Source organism: Mercenaria mercenaria, chromosome 17 (genome assembly GCF_021730395.1).
Source record: "Mercenaria mercenaria strain notata chromosome 17, MADL_Memer_1, whole genome shotgun sequence".
Classification (NCBI taxonomy): Eukaryota; Metazoa; Mollusca; class Bivalvia; order Venerida; family Veneridae; genus Mercenaria; species Mercenaria mercenaria.
The window spans coordinates 6960329-6977042 of NC_069377.1; the positions used below are offsets into that span (position 1 = coordinate 6960329).

The window sequence follows — 16714 nt, forward strand, 5'->3', positions numbered from 1 at the left end:
CTCTTTTTGACTAACTGAAAGTATTGGATGTAATTCTGCATGAATATATTTATATTTATAATCCCCAACACCGAGTGTAGTGGGGTTATAGGAATGGTCTCCATCCAACCTTCCGTCCTTCCGTCTGTCCGTAACATTTTGTGTCCGCTCTGTATCTCTTAAACCTCTTGAAGGATTTTCATTAAACTTGGGTCAAATGATGACCTCATCAAGACGATGTGCAGAATTCATGAGTCAGCCGCGTCGGCTCAAGGTCAAGGTCGCAACTTGAGGTCAAAAGTTTGAACCTTTTATTTCGTGTCCGTGCTGTATCTAAAATGATCACCTCATGAAGACGATGTGCAGAACACATGAGTCAACCATGTCGGCTCAAGGCCAAGTCAAAGGTTTGGGCCTTCCATTTTGTGTCCGCTCGGTATCTCTTAAACCCTTTGAAGGATGTTCATGAATCTTGGGTCATACAAGGACCATAAAATATACTTTACAAGGTCAATGCCTCCATTCAATACCATCGACCCTTTCACTATCCTTAACATCGGCGGGGGATTTAGCTGTCTTTAAGACTGCCTTGTATTCTTAGGATGTCTTAATGAAGGTAGTCCTAAATATTCACTAGTTGTCATAAAATTAGTTATATTTATAATGTCAGCTGAGCTAAACGTACAGGAATTCGGCAGTTCGAGTGAAAAATATCGGACAAAACAAATTCGTAATTAAAAACAAATCTCTAATTTTTCAAGAAGTCAAGATCAGTTTTGAGATCGATATAAATCCGTTGAGCTTTTGTTTTGATGGAAAACTGGGTATCACCAATACTATGTGCACGGCTTGTGAAAGTCGCCAAAACCCAGACGTTAATGGATAATATTGATAAAGTGTTGTCTTCCCTTATTCGTTGCATCCGATTATACATAAATAAATGTGTTTTTACGGAACAGCGTATATTATGGTCCGATGATCGAAGATATTTTAGGATGAAAACGTGGTAACAATCTTGCAAAAATGGCGCCAAAATCAGAACAAAATGTTCAACAGGGATGAGATAATTTACGTTGACTTCGACGTAAATCCAAGGAGAATTTTATGTGCGGGGACGGCATATATCTATATATCTGACAGAATTTGCTCACCACAAGGTGCTGATTCTGTGTATTTGCTTATATTAAAACCGGGGGACACCGACCCCACCCCCAAGTGACCCCCATACAGGGGTTTTACCCCTTGACACCGCTTATAAACCCCCGTTTATTTTCAGGATTGCCACCTTTTTTTCAATTACAGATATTGTATGTGAACTAATGTTATGTTAGGCCGTCTCAAACAGCCAAGCGCGATGTCATTAGACACTCTTGGTTAAAAGGTATAGAAGATAATGCGGATAATAATTTGATAAAAAATCTGAAATAAATAAATGATGTCCAAACAAATTTGCAACAGTCACATTATTTTCATCGTCAAATGATATTTGTGACAACAATTGATGTATCCATTTGTTTAAAGATTGGTTATGTGTATATTCCGAGGAATAAGGGTATGTAGGAACGGAAGTGGAAAAAAAACTTTACTAAAATATCTTTTACTTTTATTTGTTTGTCTGTGTATTTGTAGAGAAAGGGCGATTCATTTTTTAGCATTTATTTGTATTTTTTATGCATTTGTGGTTAGAGGGCGATAACTTTGGTATGATACAAGTCACCTAATAATTATCATTACATCCCTTATATATCTAGAACATTGTATTTATAGATATTTTCTCCGGAAGGAAGTAAAATAGAATTTCACAAAATCAGAACGGAGGGAGGAGAAAACAAAGTTTCTTTTTTATCTGCTTTAATAAAAAGGTATTGATGTTGTGGAAAGTTAAATGTTTAATTATAATCAAAGTATTAACGTTCAGGATTAATGGGTAAACGTTTATTTTCTTTTTACACATTGATAATTTGTATGTTTTGCAAAAAACATGTCCAAACGTGCAAACTATTCATGATAAAGGACAAACATACTTAAGAACATATTATACGTTAACTTTAATCTTTTTATGAAAGGAACTACATACGGGACACATATCTAGTTTCAATTTAGAACATTTTGGTACAGATATTGTATGTTAACAAGTTTTATGTTGGACGGTCTCTTAAAGCCAAGCACGCTGTCATTAGAAAGCTCTTAGTTAGAGGAATATATAAGACATATGTGGAGGATAATTTGAAAACAAACTCAAATAAATAAATGATACCCGAACTAGTTTGCAACAGTCATTACATTCATCGTCAAGTGATATTTGTGACAACTTAATTGATGTATCAATTTGTTTAAAGATTGGTTATGTGTATTTTCCGAGGAATAAGGCTATGTAGGGACGAAAGTGGAAAAAATCTTTAGTTAAAATATTTTTAACTTTTATTTGTGAGTCTATGTGGCGATAATCTTTTAGCATGCATTTGCGGTTAAAGGGCGATAACTTTGGTATGATACAAGTCACCAAATAATTATGATTACTTCCCTTATGTATCTAGAACATTGTATTTATAGACATTTTCTCCTAAAGGAAGTAAAATAGAATTTCACAAAAACAGAACGGAGAGAGGAGAAAACAAAAGTTTCTATCTAATCTGCTTTAATAAAAAGGTATCAATGTTGTGGAATGTTACATGTATATTCATAATCAAATATTAACGTTCAGGATAAATGGGTAAACGTTTGTTTTCTTTTTACACATTAATAATTTGTATGTGTTTTTCTAAAACATGTCCAGACGTGCAAACTAGATCTATTTATGATGAAGCAAAACATATAAATTTAAAAACATATTTTACGCTTAATCTATCACGAACTCGACTACGCCGGGTACATGGGATGACAAGTAAACCAAACCGCGAGTATATAATCCTTTTTTGGTTAGTTTTTGTCATAGACCCCGGATCGGCTCGGGTTACATATTCAATGCGGATATCGTAATTTGCACTAGCCAGAACGTTGATTTTACAGTTTGGTTGCGAGATTAAATGATCAACATGACCGGCACCATTGACCTAATTATTTCAAGTAAAAGCCAGGAGTCCTTTTAAAACCATCAATTAGGGTTATTTTAAAGTCTGAATAACGCTTAAATGCTGCGAAAAATAAGTAAATTATTACCACACCACTTTGGGTATAAGTAAAGTAAACACACTTCTTAAATGAATAAAAGAATAAGTCTAGTTTCATAATACTATTATAATCTTTTACTCTTAAGCACACATTCATAACTACGATTGTCAATAAATTTCTACAGTGCCTTAAAACATTATTACCACACCACTTTGGTTATAAGTAAAGCCAACACACTTCTTAAATGAATATACAAGTTTCGTAAAAGTATTGTAATCTTTTATTCATAAATACAAATGCCAATAAACTTTCTAAAAAAACTTTCCTTAAAGTAAGAATAAAATATGTTTTGTGAAAGGTGCGCATTGAATATTTTTAAAGTTTCAAATAAATCTGTTACTTGGTCAAAATCCGATTTACTACCTTTAAATCAAATGTCAGAAGATAAATGACACAGAAATGACAGAATTTCTCCGCCAAAACAATGTGGCCATCAAAATTTAGGTCTTTTATTCTAAGAGACATTTCAAGATCATCAAGAGAACAAGAATTCTATACAGTCTACAATATTCAGTATTAACTGAACGATACAATATCCAGTATTAACTGAACGACGACTTAGAAATTACAGTCCTATAAAATATCTAAAGATACTTTTATCAAATGATTTTCATTCGTCAGCTCTAGTCATAGAAGAAATTGACTAGCATAATACTACAGAATCATATGTCTTCAAACAATGTTAAGCCATGCACTTTCAAGTTACTAGGATTTTAGATGCAAATATCGTGGCAAAAGATAGGATTTCATTTAAGTGCTTTTATTCATTTTTAAAATTTATTTACAAAGGTATGGTTCAATTCGGGAAAAGTATGTACTCTGGTTTTGTATGGAATTCCATGAACGACAGCGTCCTGCTTACTGCTTACTGCCTATTGCTGACTGAGTACTGCTTACAGCGTCCTGCTTTCTGCCTACTGCTTACTGCGCCGTTACGTGGAAATCTTACGACCATCCGCCTTTGACAGTCTGAAACTTTTGAATGACTCATTCAATCAATGTACTACATTGTATTTAAATAGCGGTAACTACTCGTAACCATGATGTATTAGATTATGTAAGATTCCTGATGTAACCTACCCAGAAATTAAAACCTTGTCTGTGAATGTTCTAAGGTAGATCTACTTTCTTTTGCCCGTTAGCCATCGTATATTTTCAAAAAAAAGGAATTTCTATTAAGGTATTAGGGCCATAATAGTGGAATTCGACTGGACGGCATTTTCTTAAAGTACGAGCTTGTTTCACACTGTTTTGCAATTTTAAACATGTCTAATCCTACGTTCACTTTAAGCAACCGGAAATCGCTTATTAAATGAAAAATTATATCTTTTAAGAAATAATTTATTTATAAATCATGAGTAACAGTAACAACCAACTAGTAACAAGAGTGCCAAACAGTACGCAATAAGCAGTGGGCAGTAAGCAGTAAGCAATAAGCAGTGGACAGTAAGCAGTAGGCAGTAGGCAGGACGCAGTAGGCAGTGGGCAGTAAGCAGGACGCTGTCGTTTGTTGTGACGTCAGCACAATATTCGGAATGTTTTGATGGTTTTGCTATAAAATATGCACAGTAAGCAGAGCGCCGTAAGCAGGACGCTGTCGTTTATGGAATTCCATAATTTTGGCCATAACTTAAGCAGTGCCAATCTGATTGACATGAAACGCCTTAGTCACTGTCCTGAAAATAGAGCAAAACAGTATACACACACACACACAAGATATTTACATACAGCAAAATATATCTTAGCCCAAACCCAGGTCTACCAAAGTCTTTTAAAAGAGATTTTTTTTATTGGAAGATAAACACACATCAAGAAATACTGTTATTACATTATATTGATACAAAGTTGACTGGAAAAATAGTTCGTCCGTCACGAATTCTGTCATCTTAAAACTTCTTTTCTATTTCAGAAATGGCAGTGTCAGGACGCAAATTGTCAGATTTTCAAGGCTCAATATCACTAGGGTCAGCAGAGGACTTTGACCACAGTTGTCAGCCTTGTCTTACCATTGGTCAGCATGTAGCAGCTCACGGATTTTGTGTGGAATGCCAGGAATATCTATGCAAAACTTGCTTTGAGTATCACAAGAGGACAAAAGCCTCGCGAAGTCATCAACTTCTTGATAAAGACAACGTTGGTAAACATGCCAGTACCAGTAAAGATTCTGATGAATGCACAGAAAAATGTTCAGTACATAAAAAGGAAATAATTAAATTTTTCTGTCCAACACACAAGGCGCTTGGCTGTAATGACTGCGTCATCTTGGATCACAGGACATGTAAGATTGACTACATACCTGACAAATGTGCAGGTATAGGGGAGAGCGAGGAATACATGGATATCATGAAGAAATTAAAAGAGAAAATGAAAGAAGCAGAAGATGTTTTGAAGAAAGCTGAAGTAAGGGATAAAGAGATAGATAATTGCCATGCTGGTATTATCAAGGAAATCCTCAAATTTCGAAAAGAAATAAATGAACGCCTAGATGAACTTCAGCAAGATATTCAGAAAGATGCTGACAAAAAGAAATCCAACGATAAAAAAATAATTCAGAAGGTAGTTGATGAATGTGCCAGTATTTCTACTGAAATCAAGAAATTGCAGTCAAGTCTACAAGCTGATAAAAATGCGCGGCAAAACGGGCAACTATACATCAACATTAAACGAGCTGAATGCAAAATAAAGTCAGATGAAGTAAAGAAGGCAGCTGAACATTTAGCAAAGTCAGATATGCAATACTCATTTAAACGTAATACTGATTTTGAAAACATGTTGTCTAAACACGACACATTTGGGAAGCTAAATCTCTCTTCTAGTCTGGTCTCTCCGGTGACGAAGAAAATATTTGATACCTTAACACATAAAGAAGAAATGAATATAAAAACAAAGACAGATACGTTTGTCTGCATTATCACAGGATGTGCTGTCTTATCCTCTAACAAACTGGTGCTGGCTGATAACAGTAACAGGAAGCTTAAAGTTGTAGACATTCAGAGTAAAGCTGTCATAGAAGAGAAAGTACTTAACTTTAAACCATGGGATATTGCCGAAATGTCTCGGCCGGATCATATTGCAGTAACGATTCCAGAAAAAAGAGCGATAGATTTAATGTCAACATCCGGTCAGTTGTCAGAAGTCAAGAGGATTCCAGTAAAAGGCAAATGTATGGGTATAACTTATCATCAAGATCTGTATCAGTACTATAGATGAACAAGCTACGGCTGTTGTCATGGTCCGGTTACAACAGCTACAGCATGGTCTGTATTAGCACTGTAGATACCTAGGACCCAACTTCCCCCATGGCTGTGTTACAACAGCCAGAGGATGGTCTGTATCAGTACAATAACCTGCTACGGCTGTTGTCATGGTCCAGAAGCAACAGCTTGAGCAAGGTCTATATTAGTACAATAGATAAAGATGTCCCGGCTGTTGCCATGGACTGGTAACAACAGACAGAGCATTGTTTGTATCAATACTATAAATAACCAGGCCCCAACTGTTTTCATGGCTATGTAACAACAGCTAGCACTAAATGTAACCAGGGCCCAACTGTTTTCATGGTTCTGTTACAAAAGATGGAGCATCTTCTGTACCAGTACTATAGATAGCAAGGCCCAAACTGTTGTCATGGTTGTGTAACAACAGTAAGAGCATGATCGATGTGGGTTCGAGCCTAACGCGGGGCGTTGAATTCTTCATGTGAGGAAGCCATCAAGCTGGCTTACGGAAGAACGGTGGTTCTACCCAGGTCCCCGCTTGTGATGAAATAATGCACGGAAGGGCACCTTGGGTCTTCCTCCACCATCAAAGCTGGAAAGTCGCCATATGACCTATGATTGTTTCGGTGCTACGTTAAACCCAACAAAATAAGTAAAATGAAGTAAAAGCATGATCTGTATCCGTACTATAGGTTAACATGCTCTGACTGTTGTCATGGTCCGGAACCAATAGACGGAGCATGGTCTGTATCATTGCTTATGATAACCTGGTCCCAACTGTTCTCATGGTTGTGTTAGAACAGGTAGAGTATGGTCTGTATTAGTACTATAAATAAACAGGCCCCAAGAATTGTCAAGGTTGCGTTACAACAGCTGGAGCATGGTATGTATCAGTACTATATATAAATAATCTCCGGTTGTTGTCATGATCCAGTAACAACAGCTACAGCATGATCTGTATCAGTATTGTAGATAACCAGGTCCCAACTATTGTCGTGGTTGTGTAACAACAGCTAGAGCATGGTTTGTATCAATAAAATAAACCTACTTCGGCTGTTGTCATGGTCCGGTAGCAAAAGCTAGAGCATGTTCTGTATCAGTACAATAGACAAACATGCTCCGACTGTTGTCATTGACCAGTATCAACAGATAGAGCATGGTTTCCTTCTGTACTGTAACCAGGCCCCAAGTGTTGTCGTGGTTGTGTAACAACAGCTAGAGCATGGTTTGTACCAGGACTATAGACAACCAGGCCCAAAATGTTATAATGGTTGTGTTACAACAGCTAGAGAATCGTCTATATTAGTACTATAGATAAACAGGCGGCAACTGTTGTCATGTTTGTGTAACAACAGCTAGAGTACGGTCAGTATCAGTACCATAGATACTCAGGACCCAACTATTCTCATGGTTGTGTAACAACAATTAGATCATTGTTTGTATCAGTACTATAGATAAACATGCTCTGAATGTTGTCATGGTCCGGTACCAACAGCCGGAGCATCTGTTTCAGTACTTACTAAAGATAATTAGGCACCAACTGTTGTCATGGTTGTGTTACAACAGCTGGAGCATTGTCTGTATCAGAATCATACCATGCTGTATATGTTATTACCAAACCATTATAAAAGTCGGAGCATGGTTATCTATAGTACTCATATATACCATGCTCCAGCTGTTGTTACCGAACCACAACAACAGCCAGAACATGTTTATCTGTAATACTGATATCGAGGGGTTAAAACCAGAACGGTATAAGTCCATTTTTCATATAGTGGAGAGAAACGCAAAAGAAGGTTTACTTGAAACGCACCCCATTTGTATTCAGTATGTTGGCCAAACTGGGCGTTCTTTAAACATTCGTTTCCGTGAGCTTTCATATAAAATGCGTAGTCGGAACAAGTTTACTACATTTTTATACCAACACTTTCGTAAATCTGGCCATACATTTGATCAGGTAACAATGCAGCCAGTAGAGCAAATCGTATATGATACAAATTCCACATCTAGTTTTAAATTAAAGCCAGACATGTAGCAGAATTCAAATGGATTAAAATTTTACAGTCACCGTTTCCGTTGGGCTAAAATGATAATATTTATCAGGAAGGTAATATCTCTAAAAACCCTGATATCGATATCTTTTCTATTTTAAATATTAGGAAACGTAAATCTAGGTCTCATGGAATTAGACGAAATGGTAATGTTAAGCGCAAATCTAAGGTCAATATATCTGTTGCAGACCTCGATTTAATTCTTTCAAACTCTGGTAGACATTCAATGCTTTGTCGTCTCACATCCTCTTAAAAAGCTAGACGAGGTAGCGGACCAGTATGTTATTCAAACAGATCCGTTTTACTCTGTATCATATCTTATTCACTCTTACACACAACACGTTCTCCGTCCACATATTGACACCAAATCTGATCATGAGAGACATTTTCTTAAAATTTATTTCATGAATAAAGCTATTGACTTCATCGATGTACCCAGTATATTTCGTGATAAACGTGTCATTGATTCTGTGCCTAAATATTTCAGAAACTCCGAAGTTCCTATTATCTGTTATAAATATAAAACACCTGTAAGAAATGTTATGTTCAATTACAATAAAATTGTTTCCGACTTAGATGTTCAAACAAATACCCCTTCTTACTGCGAATGTTAAAACTCAAAATTTTGCTATTCAGATGCAGGTCATGTTATCACTGGTAATTTTGATATTATTAAAGACAAACGTATTCGTAATTTATTCTTTAAAGGACCTAAATATAGAATTTCTTCAACTATTGATTTTGATGCTTGTCGTGGTCAGATTGCGGAATCCATCGAAACCTTTTGTGTTAAATGGTGTCGTCGTGAGAACCCTGATCCCAATGCATTAACGTCTTGGAAACGAAATATTTTTAACATTGTTGATTCTCGAATAAAATTTTATCAAACTAACGAACACCTACTTCCACCAAAACCCAAGTTTACTTTAAGACATTTGAAAAAGGAAATCCAAGAATTTCATTCTAAGTATGTCTTAGTTCCAGCAGACAAGGCGGCCAACAATATTATCATCATTTGACGCCTACATTATATTAATGTTTTACAAAACGAACTAAATAGCACTAAAACTTATACAATGAGTCCTTCTGTTGAAAATAAGTTGGTCACTGATAACATCACTGAAGTTTCTAATTTAAAAGTTCGTATAGACGATCAACAAAGTAAACTACCAACCATGTACTGGATTCCTAAATTGCATAAACAACCATATAAAGCTCGCTTCATCGCTAATTCAAGCTCTTGTACAACTACACATATTTCAAAACTATTAGCATCATGTCTAACTGCTGTGAAAGCCCACGTGGAAAGATACTGCGATAAAGTATACGAAAACTCTGGTAAACACTTATTTTGGTCGATTAAAAATTCTGGCGAAATCCTGGATAAGTTTAAAATTAATAATTACAAGGTATCTACAGTCAGTACATACGATTTTTCTACTTTGTATACCACTTTACCACATAACTTAATAAATGACAAACTAACTGCCATAATTTAAAAGTTTTTTGCCAGAGAGAATGCTACATTTCTCGCTTGCAATTTTGATAAAGATTTTTTTACTAGCATATTATTAAACATTATACAATGTGGAAGTTTGTAAAGCCTTTTCCTTTTTATTGAACAACATTTACATCAGGTTTGGGAATGCAGTTTTTAGACAAGTTGTTGGTATTCCCATGTGAACAAATTGTGCACCCCTTGTCGCAGATTTGTTTTTATATTGTTATGAAAGAGACTTTATGTTGAGCCTTTCTCCAGATACGCAGGCAGATATTATAACTGCATTTAATAATACACCACGCTATCTGGATGATATTCTTAATATGGATAATCCGTTTTTTGGTCAATTGGTGGGTACTATTTATCCTAGGGAGCTTCAGTTAATTAAAACTAACAATTCGAATACTGATGCTTCATTTTTAGATTTACATCTCTCTATTTATGACAATATTATACATACCAAAATTTATGACAAGAGGGATGATTTTAATTTTAGTATTGTAAATTTTCCCCATTTGGATGGGGATGTACCTCAGGCTACATCTTATGGGGTATATACTTCTCAATTAATTCGGTTTGCCAGAGCGTGTAGTCATGTCAAGTATTTCAATGAACGTAATCAATATATTACAAGTAAACTTCTTCAGCAAGGCTACCGTTATTACAAATTGCGTAAATATTTTGCTAAATTTTACTATCGTAATTCTGATTTAGTTTTAAAATTCCATAGTAATTTTAAGACACTTCTGCGAGAAGGTATTTCTAAACCCGTTTTTATGGGGATGTGGTTTACAAACATCGTAAGATCTTGGGTCATGGTTTTCATATTTACCAAGGTTCCACTATTGTTCCTGAACCACAACAACAGCCAGAACATGGTCATCTGTAATACTGATATATACCATGCTCTTCCTGTTGTTACTGAACCATTATAACTGTTGGGGCATGGTTATCTAAAGTACTCATATTTACCATGCTCCCACTGTTGTTACTTAACCACAAAAACAGCCAGAACATGTTCATCTGTACTACTGATATATACCGTGCTCTTCCTGTTGTTACCAAACCATGACAACAGTTGGGTCATGGTTATCTATAGTACTCATATTTACCATGCTCCCACTGTTGTTACTGAACCACAACAACAGCCAGAACATGGTCATCTGTAATACTGATATATACCATGCTCTTCCTGTTGTTACCAAACCATGACAACAGTTGGAATATGGTTATCTACAGTACTCATATTTACCATGATCCCTCTGTTGTTACTGAACCACAACAACAGCCAGAACATCGTCATCTGTAATACTTATATATACCATGCTCTTCCTGTTGTTACCAAACCATGACAACAGTTGGGGCATGGTTATCTATAGTACTCATATTTACCATGCTCCCACTGTTGTTACTGAACCAGAACAACAGCCAGAACATGGTCATCTGTAATACTGATATTTACCATGCTCTTCCTGTTTTTACCAAACCATGACAACAGTTGGGGCATGGTTATCTATAGATCATATTTACCAAGCTTCCACTATTGTTCCTGAACCACAACAACAGCCAGAACATGGTCATCTGTAATACTGATATATACAGTGCTCTTCCTGTTTTTACCAAACCACTATAACTGTTAGGGCATGGTTATCTATAGTACTCATATTTACCATGCTTCCACTGTTGTTACTGAACCACAACAACAGCCAGAACATGGTCATCTGTAATACTGATATATACCGTGCTCTTCCTGTTGTTACCAAACCATGACAACAGTTGGGGCATGGTTATCTATAGTCCTCATATTCACCATGATCCCTCTGTTGTTACTGAACCACAACAACAGCCAGAACATCGTCATCTGTAATACTTATATATACCATGCTCTTCCTGTTGTTACCAAACCATGACAACAGTTGGGGCATGGTTATCTAAAGTACTCATATTTACCATGCTCCCACTGCTGTTACTGAACCACAAAAACAACCAGAACATGGTTATCTGTAATACTGATATATACCATGCTCTTCCTGTTGATACCAAACCATGACAACAATTGTGGCATGGTTATCTATAGTACTCATATTTACAACAACAAAAGAAAGACGAAAGACAACAACAGCCAGAACATATGCATCTGTAATACTGATATAAACCATGCTCGTCCTGTTGTTACCAAACCATGATAACAGTTAGGGCATGGTTATCTATAGTACTCAAATTTACCGTCATCCAGCAGTTTTTATCGAACCACAACAACAGCCAGAGCTTTGCCATCTGTAAAACTGATATATACCATGCTCGTCCTGTTGTTACCAAACCATAACAACAGTTAGGGCATTGTTATCTACGGTACACATATTTCCTGTGATCCAGCAGTTGTTTGCGAACCACAACAACAGCCAGAACATGGTCATCTGTAATACTGATATATACCATGCTCTTCCTGTTGTTACTAAACCATGATAACTGTTGGGGCATTGTTATCTAAAGTACTCATATTTACCATGCTCCCACTGTTGTTACTGAACCAGAACAACAGCCGGAATATGGACATCTGTAATATTGATATATACCATGCTCTTCCTGTTGTTACCAAACCATGACAACAGTTGGGTCATGATAATCTATAATACTCATATTTATCATGCTCCCACTGTTGTTACTGAAACACAACACCAGCCAGAACATGGCCATCTGTAATACGGATATATATCATGCTCTTCCTGTTGTTACCAAAACATGACAACAGTTGGAGCATGGTTATCTACAGTAGTCATATTCACCATGATCCCTCTGTTAAGTACTCATATTTACCATGCTCCCACTGCTGTTACTGAACTACAAAAACAACCAGAACATGGTTATCTTACCATGCTCTTCCTCTTGATACCAAACCATGACAATAGTTAGGGATTGGTTATCTGTAGTACTCATACATCTCGAAAGACAACAACAGCCAGAACATATGCATCTGTAATACTGATATAAACCATGCTAGTCCTGTTGTTACCAAACCATGATAACAGTTAGGGCAGTTGTAACTGAACCACGTCAACAGCCAGAACATGGTTATCTGTAATACCGTTATATACCTTGCTCTTTCTGTTGATATCAAACCAAGACAACTGTTGGGACCTGGTTATCTATAGTAATTATTCTTACCGTGCTTTAACTAACGCCTATCGCTATCAAACCATCACTACTGTTAGTGCATGAATACTGATATATACCATGCTCTTCCTGTTAAAGTGGAATTATATGCATTTTTCAAGTAAAAATCAAGCTTAAATAGATGTGCATGTAAAAAGGATGGAGGAAATTATAGCTTTTAACCCAACATACCAAACTCTTCCTGTTACCAGTACAAAATAATAAATTTCCAAATATGACTTTTCTTATTTTGACTGGGGCAGTATTTTTAAAAAACGTCAAACTGCAAGCAGGAGTTGCTTCCCTTCTACTTCAGAAATTTCCATTTTCAGGTAAGGGAGATCATTGCGCAGAAGATTGAAAAAATATATATTATTTTATCCGTCCGATTTCTTTATTTTTAAAGCATCAACTTCAAATACTAATGCGGCATTATCATTAATTTAACACATCTAAATGCACAGCAGCCGAAAATTGCTTTTATAGAACACTCACCCAAAACACACTATATGCAGTATTAGATGCGCCTAATGCCACTTTAACAAACCATGACAACAGTTGGGGTTTGGTTATCTATAGTCCTTGTATTTACCATGCTCCCGTTGTTGTCAGCCATAACATGATTATCTGTAATACTGATATATACCGTGTTCTTTCTGTTGACATCAAACCATGACAACAGTTGGGACATTGTTATTAATAGTCTCATACTTACCGTGCTTTAACTATCGCTATCAAACTATCACTATAGTTGGTGCATGAATACTGATATCAGCCATGCTCTTCCTGTTGATACCAAACCATGACAACAGTTGGGGCATGGTTATCTATAGTACTCATATTTACAATGTTCCCGCTGTTGTTACGGAACAACAGAAACAGCCAGAATATGGTTATCTGTGATACTGATATCTATAGAACACATATATACCGTGTTTCCGCTGTCGCTACTGAACCACAGCCAGAATATAGTTATCTATAATACTGATATACACAATGGGGTCATGGTTATCTATAGTACTCATATTTATCATGCTCCCACTGTTGTTACTGAACCACAACAACAGCAAGAACATGGTCATCTGTAATACTGATATATACCATGTTCTTCCTGTTGATACCAAACCATGACAACAGTTTGGGCATGGTTATCTATAGTACTCATATTTACCCTGCTCCCGCTGTTTTTACTCAATCATAACAACATCAAGAACATGGTTATCTGTAATATTGGTATATACCTCTTCTTGCTGATACCAAACCTTGACAACAACTGGGGCATGGTTATCTTGTTTTCTACAATACTCATATTTACCGTACTCAAGCTGTTATCACTGGACCACAACAACAGCCAGAACATGGTTATCTGTAATACTGATATATACCGTGCTCTTTCTGTTTATACTTAACCATGACAACAGTTGGGGCATGGTTATCGATAGTACTCATACTTATCGTGCTTCCACTGTCGCTATCAAACCATCACTACAGTTGGGGCATGAATAACTATAGTACTGATATATACCATGCATGCTACTGCTAGAGTTAATTAGGCTTCAGCTTTTGTTATCGAATAATATTAACAGTTGGGACATTGTTAACTACAGTGCTTGAACGGATATATGCAAACTCTAGCTGTTGTTATCAAACCACGACAAGAGTCGGTGCATGGTTAATTATATTACTCATGTATACCATGTTTCGTCTGTTGCTTCTTGTGCATTATGTACAACTGTTATATCATGGTTAAATCTAGTACTGATATATACCATGCTCCAACTGTACTTAACCGAACCGCGACAACAAGTCGAACATGGTTATCTATAGTACCCATATATCATGTTAAAGTTGTTGTTACTGAACCATAACTACAGTTTGAGCATGGATGATTATAGCACTAATAAATACCATGATCCAGATGTCGGAACCAAAAGATAATAGGTAAGGGTAGATTTCTCAGAAGCACAGAGCATCAAAACACAACCCCAGAGCTACGCATTTGCATAGTAGTCCCACAACAAAAATAAGCTGTAATGGAAAAATATTTCAGACGGGTTCAAACCAACTCAACTGTCATGGCATAGTTATCCAAAATACTCATATATATTATGCACCACCTGGGGCATTGGGAACTATAATATTGATATATACCATATTTCAGCTTTTGTTATCGAATCATTAGTACAGTTTGGAAATGGATACAAATTCTTTTAGTAATTACTATTCTCCAGCTGGGTTTACGGGACAACAGTCAGGACATGGATATATAATTTTTAAACCATGCTCCAGTCGCAAAAGCAACAATTGGCACAGTATTAACTATAGTACATGTACTGTTACGTGCAAACTCTAGCTGTTGTAACCTAACCACGGCAAAAGTCAATGTATGGTTATCTTAGATACTCAGATATACCATGCTCCAGTTGTTATTAACGTGAATAACTATACTAATGATACATGCTATGCTACAGTTGGTGTTAACTAAGCTGGGCTTCTGATTTTGCTATCGAACAATAGCAACATTTGGGACATTGTTAACTACACTGCATGTACAGATATATGCTGTTGTTATCAAACCAGGACAAGAGTTGGTGCATGGTTATTTATATTACTCATGTATACCATGTTCCAGCTGTTGCTACTGGAGCATTACAACTGTTAGGTCATTGTTAACTACTGTACTCAAATATACCGCGCTCCCGCTGATGCTACCGAACCACGACACTGGTTAAAACATGGTTAACAGTTGGGGCATGGTTATCTATAGTTTTCATATATTCCCTAGCTCAAGCTGTTGCTAGCTATCACTACAGTTGGGTCATGGTTAACTTTAGTACTGATAAATACAATGCTCCAGCTGTTATTACCAAACAATGACAACAGTTAGGGCATGTTTATCTATAGTACTCATATATACCGTGCTCAGTCTGTTGCTACCGAACCATCACTACAGTTTGCTACTGGAGCATTACAACTGTTAGGTCATGGTTAACTATAGTACTGATATATATAATGCTCCAGCTGTTGTCACCAAACAATGACAACAGTAAGGGCATGTTTATCTATAGTACTCATATACACCGTGCTCAATCTGTTGCTACCGAACCATCACTACAGTTTGCTACTGGAGCATTACAACTGTTAGGTCATGGTTAACTATAGTACTGATATAAATGACGCTCCAGCTGTTGGCTGTTGTCACCAAACAATAACAACAGTTATGGCATGGTTATCTATAGTACTCATATATACAGTGCTCAATCTATTTCTACCGAACCATCACTACAGTTAGGTCATGGTTAACTATAGTACTGATACAAATAACGCTCCAGCTGTTGTCACCAAACAATGACAACAGTTATGGCATGGTTATCTATAAGACTCATTTATACAGTGCTCAATCTGTTTCTACCGAACCATCACTACAGTTTGCTACTATAGCATTACAACTGTTAGGTCATGGTTAACTATAGTACTGATATATATAATGCTCCAGCTGTTGTCACCAAACAATGACAACAGTTAGGGCATGTTTATCTATAGTACTCATATATACCGTGCTCAATCTGTTGCTACCGAACCATCACTACAGTTTGCTACTGGAGCATTACAACTGTTAGGTCATGGTTAACTATAGTACT

The 16714-nt window shown here is 36.4% G+C and overlaps 1 protein-coding gene across 1 annotated transcript; it reads left to right on the top strand.

Moving 5' to 3' along the window:
• Positions 1-2535: 2535 nt before the first annotated feature.
• LOC123536691 (uncharacterized protein DDB_G0279899-like) lies at positions 2536-6360 on the top strand. The gene is made up of 2 exons (XM_045320047.2): positions 2536-2692; positions 5060-6360. The coding sequence occupies exons 1-2, from the start codon at positions 2689-2691 to the stop codon at positions 6358-6360; spliced, it is 1305 nt and encodes a 434-aa protein (XP_045175982.2). The 5' UTR covers positions 2536-2688.
• The last annotated feature ends 10354 nt before the right edge of the window (positions 6361-16714 follow it).